The sequence below is a fragment of the Echiichthys vipera genome (genome assembly GCF_963691815.1).
Source record: "Echiichthys vipera genome assembly, chromosome: 3".
NCBI classification, from domain to species: domain Eukaryota; kingdom Metazoa; phylum Chordata; class Actinopteri; order Perciformes; family Trachinidae; genus Echiichthys; species Echiichthys vipera.
The window spans coordinates 23,231,131-23,256,751 of record NC_139828.1 but is presented as its reverse complement, the minus strand read 5'-3'; the positions used below and the strand labels follow the sequence as shown (position 1 = coordinate 23,256,751).

At 41.1% G+C, this 25,621-nt stretch overlaps 3 protein-coding genes across 4 annotated transcripts in view; 2 read left to right on the top strand and 1 right to left on the bottom strand.

Moving 5' to 3' along the window:
* znhit6 (zinc finger HIT-type containing 6) overlaps nt 1–3,029 on the top strand; it is a 29,204-nt gene extending 26,175 nt beyond the window's left edge. The window contains exon 10 of the mRNA XM_083940300.1: nt 1,889–3,029. Within this exon, the coding sequence (XP_083796426.1) occupies nt 1,889–2,316 (428 nt within the window). The 3' untranslated portion in view covers nt 2,317–3,029. The remainder of the gene's footprint in view (nt 1–1,888) is intronic.
* A 7,832-nt stretch (nt 3,030–10,861) lies between these two features.
* On the bottom strand, nt 10,862–13,628 carry ccn1 (cellular communication network factor 1). The gene is made up of 5 exons (XM_083911156.1): nt 13,394–13,628; nt 12,984–13,209; nt 12,320–12,664; nt 11,999–12,201; nt 10,862–11,880 (listed from the first exon to the last, which is right to left on the bottom strand). The coding sequence occupies exons 1-5, from the start codon at nt 13,439–13,441 to the stop codon at nt 11,578–11,580; spliced, it is 1,125 nt and encodes a 374-aa protein (XP_083767282.1). The 5' UTR covers nt 13,442–13,628; the 3' UTR covers nt 10,862–11,577.
* A 1,284-nt stretch (nt 13,629–14,912) lies between these two features.
* Nucleotides 14,913–25,621, top strand: part of ddah1 (dimethylarginine dimethylaminohydrolase 1) — an 86,043-nt gene continuing 75,334 nt past the window's right edge. Inside the window, exon 1 of one of the 2 annotated variants that reach the window (XM_083911541.1) lies at nt 14,913–15,013. Coding sequence is in view for 1 of the 2 variants with exons in the window: in XM_083911540.1 (XP_083767666.1) it covers nt 20,060–20,353 (294 nt within the window). In the remaining variant the exon portion in view is untranslated. Of the gene's footprint in view, nt 15,014–19,861; nt 20,354–25,621 lie in introns of those variants that run through there. The other variant, XM_083911540.1, reaches the window with a different exon arrangement.

The following is a 25,621-nucleotide window of genomic DNA, read 5'->3' as shown; positions in this document are numbered from 1 at the left end:
TGGACATAAGTGAGTCAAAACCCTACGTAGCCCCAAAATGCAAACCCCTACTGATTTCTCTTTCCCCAATTCCAACAGCATTGTATCATGTCCTGGTTTCTCCAGCTGAGACTTTGAGACTCCCCTTATTTTTCACTATGGCAACATGCTACCCCAACGGAAATGAGGGTGTTCTGCACAGCATCACACACACCAACTTAACCTCAACAGCAACAGTGGCCAAAAAGAGGATCAAACATAGCTTACTTTTAAACAGTGATCTCATGAGTTGTGAAATAACATAAGATGAGAAAACAGGAGATCAACATGTGGCTTTTCTCACCTGTTTGTCTCTTCTAGTGTTGAATGTTTAGGGCCAAGAAGAGTCTTGACAAAGTAGGACTGCACATCATGAAAAACATACAGCAGTTTGTTTCCACTCATATATATACACAGTGTGGTCAAACTGTGTATATCGCAGTAGGGTTAGTATGGTCACAAAGGACCACACTAACCCAGTATCATTACACGGTCAGACCCAGACGCGCTGCATGACGAATGAGGTAATTTTAGTCTGTGTGTGTGTGTTTTCAGTGATAAGGCCTTGGTGCCACATTGTTTTGCTATAATGTTAGCAACATCCTGATAATTGCAAATGCCATGGCATGGGAAGCTGAGCAGGAAGTGATAAAGAGCAATTGGACACTGTGACAGTGGCACATCCAGTGAGGATAAAGTTGAGAAGAACATGCAGCCGGTCAGGTCAGTATTCCCGTTTAAACTAGATTCGGCCTGTCAAGGCTGATTCTTTTTAGAGGCCTCATTGCTCCTGAGCCATCATCTCTTTGATGAAAGCTGTTGGACTGGAAGCTACAGCAAACTAGTGCCCAATGCCAGAGCTATCTGCTCCCCTATGTGTCCTCAGGACAATTAAGTCTCCTTTTTATACAGGAAAAGATAGTTTCGCTTCTGAAGTGAGAAGAGTTTTTTGAATGACATGTGGCACTGTGCAGATGTAGAGACACAACGACTGCTAGGCCACATGGGTGAAGTCTTCTAAATATCGAAGCATATCCCATTGTGAGATATATCACTTATGCTGCTCAGAGAACTAGGGTTACCTTAATAAACTCAGGATTTATTGACGGGTCTCTAATGCTGTAAAATGTTTGTTTACATCAGTAATTTTTGTCAACATTGGTCTAAAGCAGGCCCATATTTTTTATTTATGGGCAGTTGAGAATGCACTCAACCCATAACTAAAACTCTTAACACATGTATGTTTATTTTCCTTAACTTTATAAGGTCAAAAAATGATGGAGCCTTTAAATTCTATAAGTAATGGTCCGTGCTGATGATAAATGGTTAATGGGAGACAGGCTGGCTTTTTAAATGTCTTGTGTTACAACACAAAGAAGAAAAGCTGAATTACATTAATCTTTCATATTATAGGCTCAGCTGGATAACCATTTCTTAGGATACAAGCAAAAATGTGTTGGCAAAGGTGTCTGAGGTTTCAAGTGAATTTTACTGAAATAGCTTCATGAGTTTTATAATTCAGCAGACTGCAGGGAGATCATTTAGGAGAGTAATTGCTTATAATTCACAATTATCGTTCTCACAGTCATTTATTCTGCAGCCTTTCTTTCACTCATGTCCACCATACTTTATTGCATAACTAATTGCTTGGCACGCTGCCTCATCCTGGAAACCAGCATGGAGCCAAACTATAGCGTCATCATTCCCAGACTGTCTGTACTGTTCCTCTTTCTCACCATTTCTGTTTAAGCATGCCCCCAGCTGTGCTTTAAACATCTCTGTGCAACTGACCACTCTGATAACTTTTGTATACATCTGGACTGAGCTGTGTTTAATCATGCATTTTATACACGGGGTCGTGTTTTTTCAGCTGAATCTGCATCAGCTTGCAGTAGTTTTGCAACAAAGAAGGAACGAGTGGACCAAGACGAGGAGGATGTGATGCAAGTTTTACCATCCCTACAAGGAGCTTTCACCCTGGGGGGAACCGACATCTGGACAGAAACCCTGGAAACTAGACCTGAAACTGAACCCCCACAAGTGAAAAGGGCCAAGAGGGAAGCAGGGAAGGAAGAGATAGAGGAGGGAGAGATCACAGACAGCAGTGATGATGAGAAAGAGGAGGAGGAAAGAAATGCTGAAGACAGTACCCCATGTGGTAAGAGCTGTGTTGGTTCCAACCGCCCTGCTAATGATTTGGAGGTGATTAAAGATGAACCAGCAGACAGTGTGGGCGTCACTGTTAATGATGGTATTAATATTCACAGTGATAGCAGCAGAGATCGGTGTATGACTTAGAAGATCTCTGGTTCCACTGATGACAATGAGCTGTCAGAGAAGAGTTCTGAGTTCAGCATGACTATGGATGATGCTGTGAAAGAGCCAGGGCCTGTTCAAACCCATAATTGTCATGATGAAAATGAGTCAGCTAATGCTGCTGACAGCTGTGGACTGGAATGATAATGCCCAGATGTTCCGAGTGAAATTAATGGGGAGGCAGACCTATCTGACAGGAAGTCATCAATCTTGTGTCAATATGCAGTGGACCAATCCAATCCAGCAGTGTTTTCAGTTGTTTTAAACAGATTATTTTTAGGAACCAGAACAATGGTTGTTACAACTGTATCTTTGTACTGTATATAGATGGAAATACAATGAGCATTTCAATGTTAATGTTTAAAATTTAGGTTTAATCTAATCTGTCTTGAAGCATGCTTTCTTAATTAAAAACATTTTACTTTAATTATTTTTGTATTTGTGTTGTGCTGCTCATCTTTCGTGGATGCTCTCACTAATATCAAACCAAAGGCAACAAAAATATAATTTTAAGGCAGTCTCATCTGTATTTATCATTTCACTTTGAAGGTTCATTCTTTACCTTGGAAACATATATATGTATATGCTGATCTTCTTTAAAGTGTGAAGAGCATGATATAATTAAAAGCACAAGTAATAAATGTCAATGTAACACTTTTTTGTGAACAGATGGCCTTTAAAATCTGATTTCATACCTTGCCTCTTTGTGCCTTCAGTGTGTTTTTAGTTATCAAAGCTATCATGTTTCTTAACTTGTAGTTTGAGAATCTTGGAAAACACTAAAGATAAAATGTATTATATTATGAAGCACTCACTCAACACTCATTAGCTTATGTGTCCTTCTGTTGACTATTTGTTTTAATTAAAAACTAAAGGAAACCAGCACCTCACTGTTCCTCCGCCACCTTTGAAGTTCAACACATTTCTCCTTTCTGTCAAGCTTCAGTAAGACCATTAGTCTCAGTTTTCCATCGGCTAATAAAAGTTAATGTTGACACGCTCGTTTTTCTGACACCTCTGAGGTGTCTCACTGTGTGAATGTTCTTGTGCATGAGGTTCCTCTACGTACCATTTTCTTACCTAATGTTAGTTTATTACGACAACAGTGCCGGTAATAACTGACCGTGTGGCTCATTGGTGTGGCTCTGTGTTTATAGATGTGTTTTTATAACCTCTGCTAACCTCTTTTGGATGTTAACCCCTGTGAATGGGCACTCTTTGATGTCTGGCCTGTGATGACGCATTTTTCCACCCTTTTGCAGTCAGAAGCGATGATCTCACATCTGACTGCGCATCCCTCTGTGAGGGAGGACACGGAGACCCTTAATTCGTTTACTCATTGTCCTTTTAGATGTCATTTTAATGTCCCTCATCACGTTTTACCTGTTTTTTGAAATATAATATCCAGTTCAGACTTCATACAGTTTGCTGAATAAACATTTGCCCTACGTAATGCTTATTTTGTACTTGAGAAATGTTGTTTCTTTTTCTTGGACTTCATGTATACAATCTTTCGTTTTTGTTGAGAAATAGATGAGAAGATTGTTACCATGCTTATCTTTGTCAGTTAAATACAAGAATAGAGCCAACAGCCGGATAACTAGCTTAGCATAAAGACTGGAAACGGTAAACTGCTTGCTTGGCTCTGTCCCACGGTGCCAAAATCCACCTAGGAAGCCTTTATACTCCCTCTCATATGCGTATTTCCCAAAATGGCGATCTGAGCTGATCTGTTCCAGCCAGACCATGATGCTGCTGTGTTAGCCCGTCTCATGACCTCATAGTAGTGAGCGTTTTAGTGATACTGATTCAAAATCTGTTGTCCATATAGAATCGAAGACATTCAGTACTTATATGTGCTATCTTTTGAGAAGATCAATACACAGTTTGTGCTGTTAAAACCGATGTCTCATAACTCTAAGTGGATGAAAGTACAAAGTAGTAACCTCTGGTGCCTACACATCTGTTGCTTTATTTGTCATGGCTTTGCCTGTATTGAATTACCACCCATTTTATTTTAGCAGTTCTCTTAATTTTCTATCTCAATAAAGTTACAAAATGTGACCACACAAAAGCTCTGCTTTGGTTTCTGTTTGCTGGTAAAAGTAAATTTAAGCTTTTTTTAGTCTGTGGAGAACACAGGCATTGGAAATAATTCCTGTAATTTAAGTAAATTGCCCTTTGAAATTTCTGTAGTTGGTTAATTTAACTTAATTAGTCTTGATTTGGTGGGCAGGGCTCAATTGTGCTGCGTGCAGTGCTGGTTTTTATGAGACCAGCTTCGGGACACAGCTCTGCTGTAGTGGCCCTATCCAGGCCTAAACAGGCTAATTTTTTAATTTACATCAGGATTGGCAGGTACTGAAGCACAAAATGATGTTTCCAGTGCCTGATGTCACCAATTTTCACACGGCATACAGAGTGGTTGTCATTAGTCACACTAAGAATTATTTATCAAGCAGAACTTCCAAAATGCATGGAAAACATTTTCAGTGCTCAAAATCAAACACTTTTCATCTGCAACCAAGTCTTTTTTTGCATGCGTACTTCACATTTTGAATTGACATTCAACCGATGTTTCGCTTATCTGACTGTTCCAAATGTAGAGAAGTACCACTAAATGAGGCCATCTGTTGTACCACAGTGGCTTTCATATCCTGGTCAATGTCAAGCTTACAGAGCTATTATAAAATCTGAAACCAGTTATTTTGTGATACAAGTTTTCTTTGATCAACAAAAACGTTTGTCTTTCCAAGATGCACAGGCTCAATCTTTGTGATTTTTCCATACTCATACAACATGTAGGTCACATATGAGGACTTAAGTTTGCACACAGCATGAGTAGTACCAATGTAGTAAATAACCCCTCAGGACAGATTGAGGCAGAAAGGTCCAGCTGATTGAATCTGTCCAGCTCTTAGGATAAACAGAAGTCTCTACCACACTTCAACACAAACAGACCTGAAATGTTGTCACCGCAGTCACCTCGGCGACTGATCCACAGAAAGTTGTTTGCAGGAAGTGATTCACTTGTTCCCTTTTGTCTGTCCTGTGTCAATCTGACAGTCCGTACGAACACAGTCTGCTTGTCTGTTATTCTTTTATTATCAGCCTCAAGTTATCATGGTGAAGTCACTTTTAGAGCACCTGCCTGTGAGCCTCACAAGAGTTCCTGTTGCTTTGTCCCAACTGTATTCGGACCGCACCAAATATTAGTAATGTATTGGTTTACAAGGTTAAAGGGGAGTACTACATGATCCCAATGAACCATCAATGTAACCTCAATTTTTATTTACCAGTTACTTACCTATAATTGCATTTGGTTGAAATTATAACACTTTAAAAGAGAAAATCACAGTTATGTCATTTTGTGGTGGAGTTCCTATCCCCCCCTGACCGTGGAAGTGTCGTGAAGTGTCTTGGTCAGTTGTTCCTGGTAGGGTCTCCCAAAGAAGACTGGTCTTAGGTGAGGGGTCACACTAAATGGAATTCAAAGACCTACATCATGCCAAATCAGGGAAAACCAGATCCAGGCCTGTCCTTGTGGGTCCCACCCAGTGTAAGGGTCTGGTGTGTTGCCAGTTGAGTGGCAGATAAAGGCAGGGTTCTTGCATACTGACGTCTAAAAACAAAAATTGACTCTTGAGACATGGAGTGCCACCTCTCTGGTAGAAAGTAGTGGAGCTAGTGTACGGTGTACCAACTAGGTATCCAATATTGGGCTTACTCCTACCGTAAACACAGATTCATCTATTATTTTGAACTTAAAATGGTATGGAGAGAGAAGAAGAATTACATCCAACAAAGGTCTCTAGCTGGTTTCAAACTAGGGATGTTGTAGTTCATGGTCCATATTTAAAAACCCTAGACCACCACCCCAAAATTAGCTCTTGCCTAAAGATAATTCTGCGGGGGAACTTGTTAATGGATATTTAACATCCATCATGGAATGTCCAAATCAAACAGCTTAGGTCAACATGATTGATGGACAATGATAATCCAGTTTGAAGTCATATAATCTGATCTTCTTTATGTCTATAATTGCTGTTGAGGTTAAGTTGGTATACCTGGTAATATCCTAAAGAAAAGTGTGCTCAGTGGGAAGCATTTGCAGTGAGACTCAGTGCCTCCAAGTGTCCAAGATGCTGCCTTGCTAAATAGTTCTGTGTGAATAAAACGGTCGCATGAAAATAGTCTCAGGACCACCACTAATGCTTTTGCTCGTACACGTACAATCATGCTTTACTAAAGCCAACCTCTCTCAACTGGGCTGCGGCCAGAAATTGTCCGTCTAGATCTTACAGCTGGGAATCGTGCTTGGGCATGCTATGAATGGTAAGTGTGAGTAGACTCTGACAGGGATAGTATGTGGAGCTCAGAAATCAAGAGGACATTTGGAGTGAAACTGCTGCTCTTTTGCATTTACAGGAGCCACGGAAATTAAGGTGTTTCAAGCATCAGCATCTAACTTTGTTTACGTAGGATTTCTTGATGTGCGCTATTGGGAACGAACCCTGGAGCAGGGTTAGAACATACTGAAGAGGAATATATATTATATATATTCCACCTGGCCTGGGATATGACATTTAAAAAGCTTGATATGTGCTGAGAGCTTCAACTCTATTAATTATGCACCATGTTGTCTTTAAAACTGTGATAAATACATTTAAAATGCCGTGTCATTTATTCTCATGCAACATCTTGAATCTCCTCACATTGTGTGTTTCCATCTATTGTGCTGTTTTTATCTGCAGACTGGCAATAAGACTGCTAAATGTAAGGCCACATTTGGTAAGTGCATGTGCACATGCTTCTTTCCTTACATTTATATCTGTTTCTTATGTGGTCACTTAATTGCAGTTTGTGACAAGAGGAGGCCAGCGGGCACTTTTTTTATTACACAAAGCCTCAAGTCATATTTGCCACTCATTACCTACATTTCCATACAACCACTGTCGGCTCCAAAAGATCAAACAATGCAGAAGAAATCAGAAATTGTGTTAAAGGGAGAATGGGTTTGTGATATAATAACTAAGGCCTTACTAATCCCTCCTTTACAATAGTGGAAACCATGCTGTAATTACTCAGAATAGGGGAGACTTAAGAATAGGAAAATACACCACTTTTGTCACTTAATGCTCCATAGGAACATAAGCAAAATCCTGTAATAGCTTTTATGCATTTATGTGACCATCATTTACTAAACGTTTAATTGTCAAATGTGATCATATCTCCATGGAACATAGAAGGCAGTAGCCTTTTTTTTTTTTTCACAGTAGTGGTCACAAGCATCTCACTTTTTATTTAAGAGCTGCCTGCTGTAAATGAGCTTATGGTTGAGTAATAAGAGATCTTCAGGTGATAGAATAGTAAATAAAAGTAAGTAGATATTCAGGGATTGTATATATACATTAAACAATTATATCTTAATGTTTAAAATTGGGCTGAAGTAAGAGATGCAGGAAAAATGTTTGTAAAACTTGATTGAATATTATTTCGTGTTTAGATGTATTATACTTGAACTTACTTAACTAAACTTGCGCTTATTCCAGTCAACATAGTCCATCATATGAAACACAAAGCTCCACAAAGTTCCACATTTTATGTCCATGATTTTCTCAAATTTTGGCCGTTTTGGTTCACAATCTTAACTGTTAATATAAAGGAGCGGTGGGGATCCCTTTAACATTAAAAGGAAAATGAAGGCAACTTACAGCTTCTGATTATGTCATCTTATTGGTTTTCAATAGCTAGAGCGGCATATGCCAACATTAGCTCAGCTGTTGATGGTACGTGCCCCCTCAGAGATTATTCAGTCCAACATGGTCTCCATTGGGCTGAGACTCAAGACGCCCAAAGACTAAGTGCTGCCTCTTCCATCAATGCGCAGCTTGTTTGAGCAAATAATCACTTCAGTAGCCAGCGGCCCTCTGGGGACCAACTTAACAATCCAACAGCCTGGGTGGAAATCGACTCTGATTTTCCTCTAAGCCTACTCATCAGTTATTCTTATGTAATTGCAGATGGGGATCTGATGGGTGTGTCAGAAGACTTGCATCTGTGTGTGTGTGTGTGTGTGTGTGTGTGTGTGTGTGTGTGTGTGTGTGTGTGTGTGTGTGTGTGTGTGTGTGTGTGTGTGTGTGTGTGTGTGTGTGTGTGTGTGTGTGTGTGTGTGTGTGTTACATCACTTTGTTTCAGTGCGAAGTTTAACATTTAATATGTAAATACATATTAATATAATAAGTTGTAAGATGCTTAGTCAGATATAGCCACATATTTGACGAGTATTTATAAAATGTGCAGTTGTAATGAGGTGTCTCATACATTTCATACATAGAAAACATTTTCCTATTTTGTCCAGCAGATGGTGCTTCTTAAAACAAATGACTGCCTCTGCATTTGTACATGGTGGCCAGCCTCTAACCCTCCTTGCTTCTTGCCCCTATGTTCCTTATAACAGTGAATATTAATCTGAGGTTATAGACAAGGGGGCTGTGAAATAGCTGACATCAGTCCTCAGCAGCTTCCAGCATGTTGTAATGACCACTCTTGATCCTGTTAGCTTCTGGTTGCACAGCAAGTCGAGCTTGATGGAGCTTTAATGCTAATGTCTTTGTCATATAAACACTTTTTGGGTTCAGGGAATGAGGTAGTTGCTGAGTGATTTAATTGCAGGGACGCATGTGTGTGAGAGCTTGTTTTCCTGTGTGAGAGCAAAAGTTTTTACAGGTTTGTGCTGTGTTGGCAGGGGCACCACAAATGATTTCTTTCAGTGTTCCTCTTTCTGTTCCCTGTTAAGGCCGAGGGATTGTAAACCTCACTGCTGTGCTTGTCTGTGCATTATAGAGGAATGCTACGGATGACCGAAAGGACTGCTCACATAACATACAGATGCCATTACATAACCAAGTTAGCTGCATTGTGTCAACAAGACAAATGACAGTCTGATTGCTCGGCCCTTTCCAAACTCTGATGAAAATATTCTTCTTTATGCAGCAACAGAAAGGGAAAGAGTAAAAACAGGGCTCCCTGAAAGTGTTTGGACTGTAAATCCGGGCTGCAAGGGGTAGCCACACATCTTTGTGATTAGGTAAACCTCAGAAGCCTTTCATGTGAGCAATCTGTAAAACCTCAGTGGGCACATCCTGTGTGGTATGCAGCTCAATCAAAGGCAATGTGTCCTGTTCAACCTCTTATTAAATACACTCGATTAAGATCTATTTTTCAGCAGCTGTGCAGCAAAGTTGTTGGAGGAGTTCCATGTAGCTTCAGATAGACACGTTTTATGTTTTTTTGTGTGACGATAAAATGTCTTTTGTGGATACAAATAAGGACTTAGGAGTGTTTGTGTATATTTGGAAAATCTTCTTAGCTAAAGTGAACATGTTGCTCTGAAATATTTTCCAACATCTGCCGCCCATCAGGATGTCTGCTTTCTGAGCCACTGCTGCATTCCTGAGCCACTCCCTCTACCTGGATCAAAAAAAGAAACCCTTCCCTGTCGTTGCCCTTGAGCTCTGCTCTCCCTAACCCAGTTCAAACTGTACTGTAGGTATTTGTACCAGGTGCAAACATCTGCCATCAAATCCTGTGTCTCAAAAAAGAAAACATAACATGCATCCTTTTCGACTGATACTTCTGCTCTGTAATTATGCATTTCATATTGCACGGGTTTCATGTACCTTCAGGCGTTAAGCATGCAGGACCAATCCGAGTTCAGGTAAACATAAGTAATGAAAACACCGGAGCGGGAGTCAAGTGGTGTTTGTGACAGTAGCAACACACCGTTTCAGTAGCTGGAAAATGAATTTGAAGTTTCTATGACCACAGAAGAAACTATGTTACCCCCATTTCCTGTCCTTCTCCTTTTTCTACCTCATAATAGTATTTCTTAATGCCTATTAAACTGAAACCTGGAAGGCAGACATAAGCCCTCCCTGCTTTGCAGGGCTGTTTACAACTGTTTAGCAGACCCCTGTAGTTTAAGAGCCAACAGAGGCCAATGCAACTAATTCATTTTTAAAGGCAACTGCTAATGAATTAGGTCAATTTGGTAGTGCTAGTCCGCCGTGTGAAAAAAATCGTACCCGGGAATGCATCCTTTGTATACAGCCCATTGTATAAAATAATAGTCATTGTCCCCCTTGCATGGTGTCTAATCCCAGCCCATTCAGAGCAGCACTTAAGATTCTTGGCATACTCCCATACTCATTGCTACTTGCGGACTCAATCTTTTTTTTTCCCTCTCAGAATCAGTCAAGTGTATGGCTTAGCCAGATCAAATGAAAGCAAGCTAGCTCTCAGAATGGCATTTCAAAGCACAGAAAGTCAGAAGAGAAAGCCCCCAAGGTTATGTTATGTAAGAAAAGACGGACCCTGCTCAGTGCCCATCTTTTGAGTCTACAAAATGATAAAACAGCAGGATTGTCTTTGAAAATAGTGACTTTAAATATCTTCCCTGTGCATGTAGGCATTTGACTATGTACCGTCCTGCAGTGTACTTTGAACAGACTGAACTCAGGCAGTGTCGTATTTCATAAATAAATCAGTTTTATTTGTGGCATATAAAATTAAATCATTTTACAATTTATTCCAGTATGACACATAATATCCAAATAAAGTAGCTACATTTTTGATAAATAATATTAATAACAATAATAAAAAAACATTCATTCATCCTTTGACATGTTTCGCTTTGTCTTTTTCATGAAGGGAGTTCAATAGCTGCCACAAAACATGAACAATAATGCCCACGTCAGGAGGGAATGAAACCACACACTTGTTAAACAAGTCCAGGGGTTACATTATGGTGTCTTGTTCTTAAGATACAGGATGGTATGCTAATTGAAGTTGCGTATGTGCATATCTACATATACACACACAAGTCTACAGTCTGGGTCATGTCTAATGTAAAGGATCAATATATACACAGTGAATTGATATCAGCGACTAACAAATGTACAAATATTAATTACATCTTGCTCCATAACGAAGCTACTTTTGATGCTCCATTAATATGAAGCAGTTCTTATTTAAGAATGCTGATGTAGTCACAGCAAACAGTGCACTTCATTTAGTCCTCATGATGTAAGCCCACAATTCCTTGGGAATCTAGTTACAACAAGAAGCTGGTAGTTGATTGATAGTCTATTTACACCCCTGCATTCATCTGGACTGCCACTGGCTGCCAGTGCTTCGGATCACCTCTTTCTCTTGCTCAGGGGTTTGGACGTTTTTCACCAATCAGTCTCTGAACTTGTGGATGTCGTTGGAGAGGCGGTAGAAGGGATAAGAGGCTTCGTTGGCATGGGGACAGTTGTAGGTGCACTTGCAGGACTCAATCATCATGATGTTTTTGTTGAAGGTCTCGCCATCCTCACAGCGGAACTTGACGCGGATGGTTCTGGTGTCATGGGGGCTGCAGCAGCGGCCGTCCACGCAGGCGCCACAGTACTTGGGCCTGTACTTCTTCAGGCTGGAGCAACCGGCATAGGTGAATTTCACTGGCTGGCTGGACTTCTTGGTTCTACTGCACTTCTTTCCTTTCTGCAGAGGAATAGAAAATGAGGATATGGAGGTTAGTTGCGCACTCAAACCCAGAAGTGATGCACTTTCAGTATCATGCATGGTTCCATCACATTCAGTCATGGTGTCTCAGGCTTACCTTCAGACTGGAGTAAGGTGACTGGGTGCATGGCCGCACTTCACAGATTCTTGTCTCTTTGACCAGCTTGCACTCGCTGTTGTTGTTTGTGACTCTGGTGGAGATGCCTGTTCCACAGCTCTTGGAGCACTGGGACCAGGGTGTGGTTTGGACGATGCACTTCTGGCTGTCAAACATGTGGACTTCAGGCTGTGGTCTGAAGGCTGTGATTAAAAGAAGAAATAAAAAAACATTAGCATCCTGGAATCCTGCATATTTTAAGATACTCTATGATTATGTATGTTTTTAAAAAACCTAATTGATGAAAGACAGCTTTCTTACCAGGTAGAGACTTGAGTCCTCCCTTCACAATAGCAATGAGCTCGTTCCTGTTGGTGAGGTCTCTTTCCAACTCATCAGTCATCCTGTCTTTGCCGAAGATCTTCTCCAGGATGTCTGTCTCCTTGCCATCATCACACACCCACTCTTCGCAGCACTGGCCTGCTACCTTGACCAGTCTTGGGTTGGCACAGCCCAGGTTGGGCAGGGAGAGCTCCTGTGGGCACAGTGGGACACATCCCACTGCCCCATCGATGCATGTGCACTGGTGTTTACAGTTGGGCTGGAAGCTCTCTCCATTCTGGTAGATCCTGCTGTTGTACTCACAGGGTCTGCCCTCTGACTTGGCTGCAAGGGGAGAAAAAACAGGAGGAAAGGAATGTTATTCTTTTCTGCTCTGTCTGCTGAAGACATCACATGGCTGCCAGGTAAGGATCGGTTTAACTGTGAAATTCTTCAGGCTGCCTGAGGAGTCTCTTTCCCTCCACAGTGGGCTGTCTGTACTTTGAGGTTTAGTCTAAGTTTCCTTCTATCTGCATTCCACAGTGCTGAAATCACTCAGGTCCCCATACTCCTGAATTAAACTCCCTTATTTAAAATGAAATAAAATAAATTCCAACTAATTCAAAAGCATGCAAATCTGGAGCTGGATGGTCTTAATACATACCTCGGCAGATGCCACGAGTAGTAGCAGCAGCAAAGCTGGCCCCAAAGTTACACTCCAGCCCTTTAGTGTGGTCACAAGGCTCGGTCAGGCTGCAGTCCTCGTTCAGCTGCCTGGCGCAAACTTTGCAGCAGCCGCAGCCGTCCAGGACGACGCTCACACCGGGCGCGCACTTGGGCATCTCCAGCGGACACTCACACACGGAGGGGCAGGACGAGGAGGAGAGGACCTGTACAGCCAACAACCAAATATTCTATCAAAGACTGAAACTTTTCACGCCACACAGACAATCCCAAAGCTGAAAAGCAGTCCGCATCCCATTCCATTTAAAGAAACATTTGCTTGGTCCCCTCTCCTTAGGCTAAATACAGGAAATTATAACTCTTTCAGATTGAAAAAGAGAAATAACTCACCAAATTGAGGCTTCCGAGGAAGGTAACGACAACAGTAAGCATCAGCATCTCGGATAAATGTTCTTCTGTGTGTTCAAGAGGAATCCTGTTCCCAGTTTTATGAAAAGTAGGTATAGTCTGTCTTCGGAGGAGTCCTTAGGTATTCCCTCACTCAGTCGGCTTGTCTCTCTTGGTTTGTTTGCTGGTAGTCTCTGGTGTTAGAGGCTCCTTTTGGAGTAGATGAAGCTCTCGGTAAAGCGGTTGCAGTCTGCTGAGGTCCGGCCACCTCCGGACTTTTATACCGTAGTGGGAAGCTGACGTCGTCCCTGGGCTGCCTGCTGAACTGTTCCCAAACTATGCCAGGAATGTTTCTCGGCGCATTTTCCATCCAAGACCTAAGCTCCACCCTGTCTAAACCTTTCTCTTTTTTCTTTCTCAAATGGATTTTTCCCCCCTGTATCCCATCTGAACACACTTTTCCGTCTCACATTTTTCCCTTCTTGTTTATCCCCCCGTTCACTTTCTTCCTCGCGTCTCACATCTATCAACTCAAGTTCAGAGGACCTTTGTGTAGAAGTAGTGGAGTTTAGGTGCTTCATTGTAACTTCTTTCCCCGTGTTTTGTTTTCTTCTTTGCACGAGGGAAAGAGACCATCAGATATTTTGTAACTTCTTGGTTTCAGTTCATCCGTTTGCAGCTGCTATGTTTTAAAACGGATTGCTGCTGTTTCCTGTAATTAAAACATATCCTAACGTCCGAGCCAACAAACAGGCTATTATAAGGTCACGTATACAGTGTCCCTGTGTGAATTATAACTTGTAGGCTAATTTCCTTGTCAAGAATTATTTTGCTGATTAAATTAATAAGTTAAATACATTTTTATAGCATGTAGCAGTGGCCACGTTTAAAATAGCTAGGTTTTTCTCTGTGAGTCTAAAGGTGTGGGCAGAAATACGTTTAACAGTGTCTATTTCTGGCTTTCCAGCGCCTTTATTCAGAGGAGCTAAGTGTTTCCAGATGCGCACCAGAGCTCAGACGTAACAATATTGCCATATTTGGTATGGCAGTAGCCTACATTATTAACATATTTCTCTCCCTTTGGCCAGCAGACCACAAAGCATTCCTGACAGCTTAAAGGCTTGTTAAATATGTTCTTCATGCAGGGAAATTCCTTTGCATTCATTCCTTGAGGCAATTTGAGTTTTTCACGCAATGTGTCTATCACGTTTCGGAGGGGGGGAATGGGTCCCGTTGTAGGTAAAGTGATCCAATTTTCCACCAGAGATGTTGTGGTGTTGGTGGGGGAGACAAATACTTTGTCTTTGCCTCTACTTTTTTTCTTTTTTACATCAGGGGTCTCAATAAGTCCCGTCCACTGAAGTTTTCAAATGATTCCGATTGATGAAAACTCACCAGATGGAAACGAAGTGCGTAAAGACGCAACATAAAAAAAACAACATTATTATTACCATGAACGGCTGGCTGATTCCAAAGAGGACATTTTGCATGAGGGCAGAGTGTTTATTTGTCTTTTTAAGGATCGGACATCTCACTTCTCTCTTCCCTGTAAGCTCGTGTAGTTCTAACATGACGGTACACTGAGGCAGCAGCACTGAACAAGACGGCTGGAGAGGCTCTCCGGTGAGTTTGGACTTTCCTTTTCTTTCTCAGTTTATTCTGCGGACTGTTGAGACTGACTTTTCAATCAGCTTTCACCTACAAAACCCGGAATCCTCATCGTGTTCCCGTTATATTAATATGAGTCATAGCAATTGAAATGGATTCTTAACAGATCCTTGATATTCAGCAGAAGTTAATAACTTCCGTTAGTGATTTTGTTGCGGGTCGCTCCGAAGCTACCCGATGCTGACAGGTTGAACAATGGCGCTTTTTACATTTAAAGTAACCTGGATTATTCTCCAGGTGGACTGTCTGGACTTGAGTTGTGGGAAATGTCTTTATTATTATAAGATTGACCAACGTCCAAATGTCCAAATTTCATTGCAAACGTCTAATATGATATTCACATGATTTCATTGTGAAGAGATCTGGAAGTGTGCCTGTGCGTGCAGCCTATTTGGATAGGGGGTGTGTCTGTGTGAGCACACGTGCAATGCTCTCGTGTATTTTCAAGCTACATTATGCTAATGTGTGTTCATCTGCCTGTGTAAATTCAAAATTTCTGTTTTTAAATTGATTTTACACATCAGCATCAGTTTACTCACCATGGCGCAAACAACTCAACTTGTGAAAACAGATTTCAAATGAAAGTTTGAAATAAATAACCCCGACAATGTCATCACCTTTGGCTTGGAGACTAAATGGATATTTCTAAGGGGAAGCTGGTTATTTACCCGGCAGCCATACTTTAACAAAAGTTTGCTATTAGTTGCATTATGGGAAATGTAGGATTCAGTATTTATGGAGCTTGACCCATACAAGGCATTAGAAGTCTGGATATCCATTCTGTCAATTTTGATTATTCTTTTCTTATCTTCTCTCAAAAGTCTCCTATCTTGTTAAAAGTGCGGTATGGGTGGAATGGCCCGCCCTTTTAAATTTCCCTGAATTGTTTGGAGAGCAGGTATTATATCATGTCTTGTTACATTGTCCTCTGCTATGTTGACCCAAAGTCTCTCCAGTGTGTATTTGAATACTGTATGTGTGCATCCGCCCGTGTGTTACAGCGATAGGAAACAGTGTTGTCATTGTACGTCAATGGAGAATAACAGGCAGTAATCCTTATTACTTAATTCACATCAGGACATATTCCAAAAGTTGGACATGCGTCTCCATGTGCAATTGCCCTTGCATAATACTTTCCACTAAGGCTGTCTGAGAACCCCCATCACACTCACGCACATACATACTACACACTCACCAAAAAATGAGGAGGGGGTTCTCTTTCCTGTACAGAAATGATCACTGGTTGGTTATGCTTAGAGCTCTCAAGCAAGGTTGTGAGCATCTCCACAATCTCTAGATGGGATGCTTAAGTGATTTCACTGTGAGAGATTATTGTGTGTTGTGTTGTGGCGCAATGTAATGGAAACCCATTGTCAGGTCCCACCAGCACACACAGTTGAAGCGATAGCAGCCCTCAGAATCGGTTCTCAGGAAGTCTGTGGCGAGCGGCCCTCTGCCTCCCCATTTATGTCCAATTGACAGATGGAACAGAACAGGACGGGCCAGCATGTTTAAACAACAGATTCCATTGTAGTATATTCTAGATAAATGTCATTACTGGTATGCACTGTGTACTAACGACACTTCCTTTCTCCGTCAGCTCATGGAGCAGCAGGAAGTCTGTTGAGTTATGGGTCATTCTTGTGTGAATGGGGGCAGTGATGAGGCCAAATATTGAAATAATGAGTCATGTTATGAAGAAAAGTAGATCTGAGAAGGCAGAACTCTGTAGATCATAGTTTATATTCATTCTATTAGATTCATTTATGTAACTTTTGTTGATACTCTAAGAGGTAACAGGCACAGTCCAGGCTTGATCAGTGTGTTTGCCCTTACTTTTATGCTTAAAGCTGCAGGGTGCACATTTTTACTTGAAACAATTGCCCCTCTGTCTGTGATCTTGGGCACACAGCCAGTATATGATTATCTCCTGTTAGTGTCTTAAATGATGTTCAGGATATTTTTGACATATACTTTTACTGGGCACCTGTTCAACAGAATTGTAGCTATCACTGAGCTGGAATATGGTTAACAAAGTCAAGCTAGACATGTTTTTTAGCATACTTGTGCAAGGCAATGCTAACATCTGCCGCAATGTTGCGTTTCAGGAAGGTGTGGTAAAGACATATCCTAATTAACATGCCACTGCCTATGAAGAAGTTATTTCATGTGAAATGAAATAAATAATGTGAATGCTATTTCTGTGTTGGCAAGAGCAAGAAAATAAAATCCCTCATTTTGCGTTCTTGAGTATTTTAAATGACACCCATGGCTTATATCCTCAAACACTCATTACAGTGTAGATTTAGCGATAGACCTTTATACCAACTCAAGGGGCAGCACCAACGCATGCATTTCGAAAAACCACTGCATGCCATTGGATAGCACTACAGCCAGCTACAGCCAATCAAAACAATGAACAAGGTGACGACTTCAACGGCGAAGCATCATCGACCATATCAGATAGAACGATTTGATTGGCGAGTTGATTATGAGTTGATAATGATCAAAGGAATCTACCATCCCATCCACCTATAGTTTACTTTTCCGGTTATGTTTTGACTGATGTGACTTAACTGACACCTCAAGGTCAATTTTTGGGCCTGAGTGCATGTTAACAGCTAAACAACTAGTTTTGAACAATATTGTTTGATGACAAATATCACAGCATCCTTTTCTCAAGCCGAGCTGAAAAACAGTTGAATCGTCTCCCATTTAAGCTGCTATTGAAATGTCTGGTAACATAAATGTTTTAGAATTTTACATTGTCGTTTCACCACTTCAGTCTCTGTGGTAATTAGGCTCATACATTTGCCAGACTGCTTTGAGTTAAATATGCTCCGTGCACCTGGTGTAATCATGTTTGTCTGTGTCACTTCATATGTCTTGGGTCTCATCATGAGTCCAATTATACCAGGTGAATATGAGGTGCTGCTTATTGGTGCCGCTTCATCCGCAGCTGGAGGATCACGTCTGCTTTCACTCATTTCTTTTATAACTGCACAAAGTACCAGCCAGGTGTGCCTAAAGTATGAGGGCTTTCCTTCATCTAAAGTAACCCAAATTCCTCAGCACAGGGAGAGAAAAGGGAAAGAGAGGGTCTTTTCTTGGGCCACGTCAATCTGTGATGAGGAATGATGGAAAAAAAGAATGAGAAGTCTGGGTGGGGGCAGGTGTTAGTGTTTGGAGGAGGCTGGTGGTTGGTGATCCTGGCTGGAGTGGAAAAAGGAATGTGGGGCTCCTGGAATGTTTAGAGCAGTCAGGGATAATTGAGTGAATTTGGAACAAGAAAAGACAAACCGAGGTCCCGCGGTGGAAGAATGTGCTTCTGGGACGTCTGAAGAAACATTCCATCCATTCAGACAGTTTCACCGGGCCCAGAACCTTCCTTAGATGGAACCATAGGGAATATACACTCCTTCTCCACCCACCTTTCCTCCACACACACACACACACACAAACACACACACACACACACACACACACACACACACACACTTACTAACACTGCTCTTCCTTTCACACTCTCCTTGCCCTACACTTTTCACACTGCAGGACAAGCAGACATCCTCCTTTCTAAATATGCTCTGCTCTTGAAGTTTGTTTACATTATTTCACAAAGTCTGCCAGAAGTAAAGCAGTTACATATGTTTCCAAATTCTCAGGTTCAAGAATATACTATTTCTCGCTTTTTATTTGTCACAGTTGGCACATACTGTATTTAACAAAGCATGGGAAGCAAGTGGGTCTACCCTTTTTACTCTGCCGTTTTTATGTCCTTATCTGTATGCAGATCCAAATATGACATCCTTATTGTTTGTAGTGAAGGTCATTCATTCCTCACAATTCTTTCCCTGGGAAACAGTTTTACCAAATACCATTCACTCCATCCCTTGTTTAAATCTAAGGTTCAAACAGTTTTAAGTTACTACCTTTTTGCAGACTACTGGTAAAAGTTGACATAGATAATGGTGGCTTCTTACTACTTCTTTTGTAATCACACCAAGATAAACACTAAAATGTTGTAAAGTTTACCAAAATGTTAATCTTTTCACACACCCCCAATATGTGGGAATGAAGGCTTGGCATCCATAAGCCATCACAACCTTTAACACTGCTATTAAATACTATGAAAGTTACTTTTATTTTTTTTTAAATTATAGTTTTCTCTTCTTAAATCTGTTGAGTTCTTTTGTTCCTGATCATTCATCTTAATGTGTTGCATATATATATATATATACGTCATAGAATCCTATATAAATCTAACTATAACACAACCTTTTCATAATATGATACTGATCCAAATACAAACATCCCCATGTGGATAGTATGTACATGATTACAATGGCTCCATTGCAGGGCTGCAAATGATGAGTCATTTTGACAAAGTTTTTCGTGTAATGGTGAAAACAATGCTAATCACAATTTCCTAAAGCCAGAGTCGTCAAATGATTAATAGGTGTCCAAAGTATTTGAATTAAGAATCATTTCCTGTTTATTGACTAACTGATAAATCGACTGATCATGTCAGATCTAATTGAGTCATAATAAAGAAGCTACAGAAATATGGAGAAATACCGGAACTATTTCTGAAAGACGCATTAAAAGCATGGGCGAGTTTGACTTGAAGGCTCTGTTTTGCTGATCCAGTGTGAAATGGATTGAGCCATGGGTTCAGTGTGTTTCTGACTGTCACTTGTTGGACTGAACGCCTCGATGAGGGCTGACAGACTCGTAGCTGCTACACGTGATGGTCGGTGCGCGTCACCGAAGCGCTGTCGCTCGCCTGGAGACCGAAGCAAGGCTGACTGACACTGTGTAGCGGGCTACAGTAAATAAAGAATACAAACCCATCAAACTAGCGGGGAACAAATAAGCAAGCCAGACAGCATCGGGTTAAATAGTAGTAGTTTATCTCATTCATTTGCCGAGTTGACTGTTCGGCTGTTTTTTAGTCCTTTTTTTCAGATTTGAGCGTGCCAAGTAAAGAGAAAGCAAAACATGGCTGGTTTAATGGCAGGTTTTGGTCATTACACCCACGCCGTCGTCCGGGGAATCCCCGCGTCCCTGGCCAAAGAAGCGCTCCGGAGCAGCCAGTCGGAGGTGGACCTGGCCAAGGCGCGGAGGGAGCACGAGGCGTACGTCGAAGTCCTGGGGACGAGGCTCGGGCTGGAGGTGGTCGAGCTCCCCGCGGACGAGTCACTCCCGGACTGCGTGTTCGTGGAGGACGCGGCCGTGGTGTGCGGTGACACGGCGCTCATCACCAGACCCGGGGCAGAGAGCAGGAGGAGAGAGGTAGGGAAGAGTCAGCTTCAACAGCATGATTGAATGCGCCGAAAATATATTTAAAAAAAAAAAAAGTTTGATGTGAAAGTGGAGAGGAAGGCATCCTCCCCCCTCGGTCGCCTGCTGTGCTCACTTGGCATGCAATTAATAGGCTGCAGGGATGCATGCTATAGTGAGGAACATTAAGGTGGCTGACCTGTGTGACAGTCCGTAGGTTATTATTAGCAGAGATTTAAAATGATGTGTCTTGTGAAACCAAGATGTCTCCCTGTAAGTCTTTGAGTCAGTTTATAATGAACTAACTCAATTAGCGTCCACTCCAGCTGTGTAATGCCAAATTGAATCTTCTGCAAAAATGTGTGAAACTAAAGTTTTTTGGAGGCTTCATCGTTTGCCCACATCCCTGAAGCTGTACGTATCACCACCATCTCGTACCAAATCGGGATCATATTTTAACCATATTGTGAAGCAGCCTATACAAAGGGATATGGTGATTAGGCATGAGGCAACGCCCATTTGAAAGACGACAATGCTTTTATATATATATATTTGTATATGCTTCTGCTGCACTATGCCTTCTCTTGAGACATTTCGAAAAAAATAGATATTTGTTGCATGTTAATGGGCTGTACAGTGCACTTATTTGGTAATGAATGGTACTAAAACCTAAAGAACAAGAAAAAATAAAATATTGACATGTATTTTAGGAGCTAAGAATCTTTATAACTAATGAAATTAATGAATTAATTCATTTTTTGAAAGCAAAACCTGTGTGTGTGTGTGTGTGTGTGTGTGTGTGTGTGTGTGTGTGTGTGTGCGCGTGCGTGCGTGCGTGCGTGCGTGTGTGTGTGTCAATGATTGACCCGATAGGACGGCTTCTGTGAAAGCCCCTGTCATTTCACATCAGAGTCACTTTACTTGGCTCACTGGTGCTATAATGGTCCCCAGCCTCACTGGCGGCAGGGATACTGATTGGAAAACTCGACGCTGCTACCTTCAGTCACTACATTTCATTTATTCTGGACGTAGTAAAAGTTACATTAGCATGCACATGTGCGCACGCCATCTGCACACTGCCAAAACCCTTTCTCACATTTAAATTGTGTTTTTTTTTTTTTCATATTTCATAAAGAGATAGCAGTGATTTGGTTTCTCGCCCCTGTTCTTCTCCTGGGAGGTGTCAGCTGTGAAAAATTGGGGAGAAAAAAATTCAGAGGTACAGGAAAGTGAATAATATATTTGCAAAGGCAGCACTGTTAAAATCACAGATAGATTCATGGTTTCATTGTCTTGGGCAGAATTCTAAGTGTTTCAGTGGATTTGGATATTTTTGTTCATAATGGGATATCATTTCCCATAACATATCTTTACTGTGTAGATTCAAGTGCTGACCTGCTGGATGCACTGTGAAAAATAAACAAAACTGTTTTTGCCTTGAAGTGATCATAAAGGCTCCATCAAAGTTATTTGGCAGTTAATGAGTGACTTTGATAATCTAATCTAAGTTTACGATATTAAGATTTTTGCCTTTTGTCTGCATGTAACTGAAGAAAAATGTTGTATAACCACACTCAATCTGTTGCTCATAACACACAGTATATAAGCACATTATCTAGCATTATTGTTATTATAGCAATAAAACCTGACATGTTTTTCCCGAAGGCAAAGTACCCAATCTTTATAGGTGCTATAGCTCTCATAACATTTCTCAGGAATATCTGTATTTCTGTAGAAAAGTTATCTTCAAACTCTTATCTAGCCTGCTGTTTACAACCGTTGCCATGGCAACAGATAAGGTGCAGCTATCAGTAATGCAGGAACATGCTTCTCACAAGTCACATTGCTTGCCTGAACCTCCCTCCTGTGTAACTTTATGAAATAATTATAATGCTTGTACTTTGCTAATGTTTGTAATGTTAGTGTGTACACTTACAGAGTGCTGCCTCATTCTTCACCTATGAACAGACAGTGCTGTTATTATTAGAACAACCTTTTTTGACCTGCAATATTATGGAAAATGGGAAATGGCAGTTTTTAGACTCATGTTTTTGCCAGCCCTCTTGAGAATATCCTTTTGCCCTTGGAAAGAATCACACTTGTGTGATCAGTCGCTTTCTTTAGACATGACGGAGGCTTTTCCTGCCTGTGTTTGCTCGGTGGGTTACAATTATATCAATGATATCATGTTCGAAGGCTCTGTCTATAAGTCTTCAGACAAGCTTTATTCTCAGGATTCAACAAACATCCGGGGTGACTTTAATTGGTTAAGTCTATTTTCTTACCTGAAAGATTAATGAGTGACTATCAGGAAATAGCTTTTCAATCTACCGCATGGTTGTCCGTGGCCTTTTCTATTCTCTCTGCCCTGATTCACAAATGTTCAGCCTTCCATTTATTGCTGCCAATTTAATGCCAAGACGTATGAGGGTAGATTCAGTCAGTTGCAGTTAGAAGAAAAGCCCTGCCACTGCTTTCATGACCCGTTCTTTAACTTTTGGAAGTTGTTTTGGAGTCATGCAGTCATTAATATATTGCCAGGGCAATTGAGTAATTCTGTAATCACAATTTTATAAATACAAACAATCTAGGTTCCTTTATCATTAGCAGGAGGGGGGGCTCTTTAGATCAGATACTGCTGATTGCAGGTGCACAATGCAGCATCAGCAGAATTGATATGGGAATTCAGAGGTGTTCTTATTTAAACTGGGATGAATCGCTTGTTTATCACTTTAGTCTGTTTTAAATGATGAGGGGCTTACCTGTTGGTCTATAAGTCTCATCCATCAGGTCTGCTTTGAGTTTCCCTTCTTTTCCTCTAATAATCATGTAGACTTACTGCAGGAGAATTTAACTAATTGGTTCACACCATTTGATCATTCTCCTCACTGCATGAATGATCAGTTTGTAATGATTGTATCCATTGCATAGTTCATTATTGGTCACCTCCATAAGACAATATGGAATTGAATAAGTTATTAAACATTCCTTAAAGGTTGCATCTCAACCATTAGGCTGTGGCTTAAAAGCTTTATTATCATGGGAAATGCTTGTCCAAATGGACTGCAATATTGTTCACTGCAGACTGCAGCATTGTCTGACAACACTCCAACAAAGAGCCAACGTTAAAGTACCCCTCACTTAAAAATGTGTTTTTCTTCTCTTTCTGTCCTCTCAAATGTCTGAGACAGTAGTGACTTGTATCTGAGTACATTTTGTCACTAGATAGGTGTTTTCACAATTATCTCCTAAAGGAGGATATGTCTGTGCACTTCCATGAGCTCTGAGATTCAAACGTATTCAGTCAGCTTCAGGTGGAATGACACTAGTAAATAAACCAATTGCTGTCTGAAAAACCATTCAACGGGGGACAGACTTCGACACAACACCGGCAAAGAAATCTGAAACCTTCACTGCCGAGCGGACTGTCAGTACAGAGCCAAAACACGCTGCCATTGTAGCGGTCAGCCACTGACAGTTATAAGCTAACAAGCTAAACTAAAGTATCAGAAACTAATAAAAGATGCTAACTACACTTACCATTCTGATATGTCTGCTAGTCCCCCATTTTAGTGACAACATATTCCTCATCTTAGTGTGGGTCTGACTAACACCGGGTTCAGGACACCTAAGCTATTACTTGGTTGCAGATCGCTAATGTTAGCTCCATGGGCAGGCAGCTTGGGCTCTGTGTTTGTCCATCCACCTGTGGGGCTCAGGAGTTGCTGGCGATCCAAGAGGCTCCACTGCTCTGCTGCCTCCTTGTCTAGATCTGTTAACCTGGGTATGAAAACTCTGATTTGACCGGGGGTTCGGTGTTTATGTGGCATTTCAGAAACCAGAGTATTCCCTTAACCCCCATTGAGTTTTAGAACTGCATGTAAACACACTGAATGTTGGCGCTGGCCGTGGAATGACAACTGCTTCTGTCTAAGACAGTTGCACTTCACTGTGCCCCGCTTTCCCCCCGCTTTGTGACGGGTAGAAAATAGAGCCCTTAGAGTTTCCCGCCTGATGATTAACATTAGTTGTTAATGTAATTTCTTTGCTGCCTGTTTACGTTGTTCCCATTAGTGTGTAGTGGAGATTTTAAGACGCTGTTGTAGATACTGACTATATTGACTATTGTGCCTTGAAGATTTTCACTAGATTCTCTGACAGCCCTGGCATAAAAAGTTTATTTTGGATATGCCTACCATTGTTTACAGAGTAGCAACTTTTACCTTCACTGTCCTTAAACTTACCTTCACTGTCTAAATAACTGATCTATAAATTTAAAGAAAGAGTGAATCAGGCAGCCTGTTAGTGCTCTAATTAAAAATGTCCTCAAGTATTTATGTTTGGCAGGAAGAAAGAGAGTGCACTGCAGATCTGGTGTGGATGAGTTCACATTCAATTTGAATGTTGAGTATCAATACTGCTCTCTCTAGATGCTCTGATGCAAGTTTTGAAATGCTGGCACTCCTCGTGCCAATTGAAACTGGCATGTTTTTGCTTGCTTACATACTTTATTGATAGTTTTTCAGAACCAACTCAGGTAAAGGAGTTCAGGTGTCTATATATTTATATATGTGAAAGGGTAATAGGCTACTCAAAGACTCGACGAGGGAGTTTAAGGTGCAGATGTATTGCAGTTCAGCCTGAACTAAAGGGACTGTTACCGGAGTCAGTTAGGGTAGCACACAGCTACTTAATCAAATAGTTTCAAATAGGAAAAGGCGAAACATATATACATGAAATGGATTTTTGTGATTTTGGAAAAAAAAAATGCAGTATGTGTTCCCTGATCAGCTGAAACCAGAAAAATTGCTCTTTGTGTTTGCTTTTTGCAATACGTGTTGTTCAGAGCGGGCAACATGTCTAAGTCTAAAGTCAAAACTGCGATTCCCCCTAATCTGCATAAAAACAACACTGTGCCAACTCACCACTTTGGTGCAAGCCAGTTGTCTGGAGCCTTGAAATGAGCAACTGCAGCCAGCATCTGCATGTTAATTTTTGGAGTGAATTTTTTCAATAGTGGTAACTTCTACTTCAGCAGAAGTCTTGTTCAAGTTTGTTTGATACCATTACTTAGAAGATTACTGTTGCTGTTTTCCTGTTGAATCAGGGGAGGTTTAATTCAAGATATGACTTCATCTCTTCAATAGATTTTATTTACAGTCACAATATCTAGTGGATGAAAAAGGTGAAGGAACTTCACAGATGCAACACTCGATTCTCCCACGATTGTCTTAATAGTGTCAAGGTTTAAACCCAACTGAAAAGGATTTTATGTAAGTG

Coding starts and splice junctions, on each gene's coding strand:
- ccn1 (XM_083911156.1), bottom strand. CDS start 13,441: ATGCTGATGCTTACTGTTGTCGTTACCTTCCTCGGAAGCCTCAATTTG. Junction 12,202..12,319: donor AGGACTCAAGTCTCTACCTG/GTAAGAAAGCTG, acceptor TTTTAATCACAG/CCTTCAGACCACAGCCTGAA. Junction 11,881..11,998: donor CACCTTACTCCAGTCTGAAG/GTAAGCCTGAGA, acceptor ATTCCTCTGCAG/AAAGGAAAGAAGTGCAGTAG.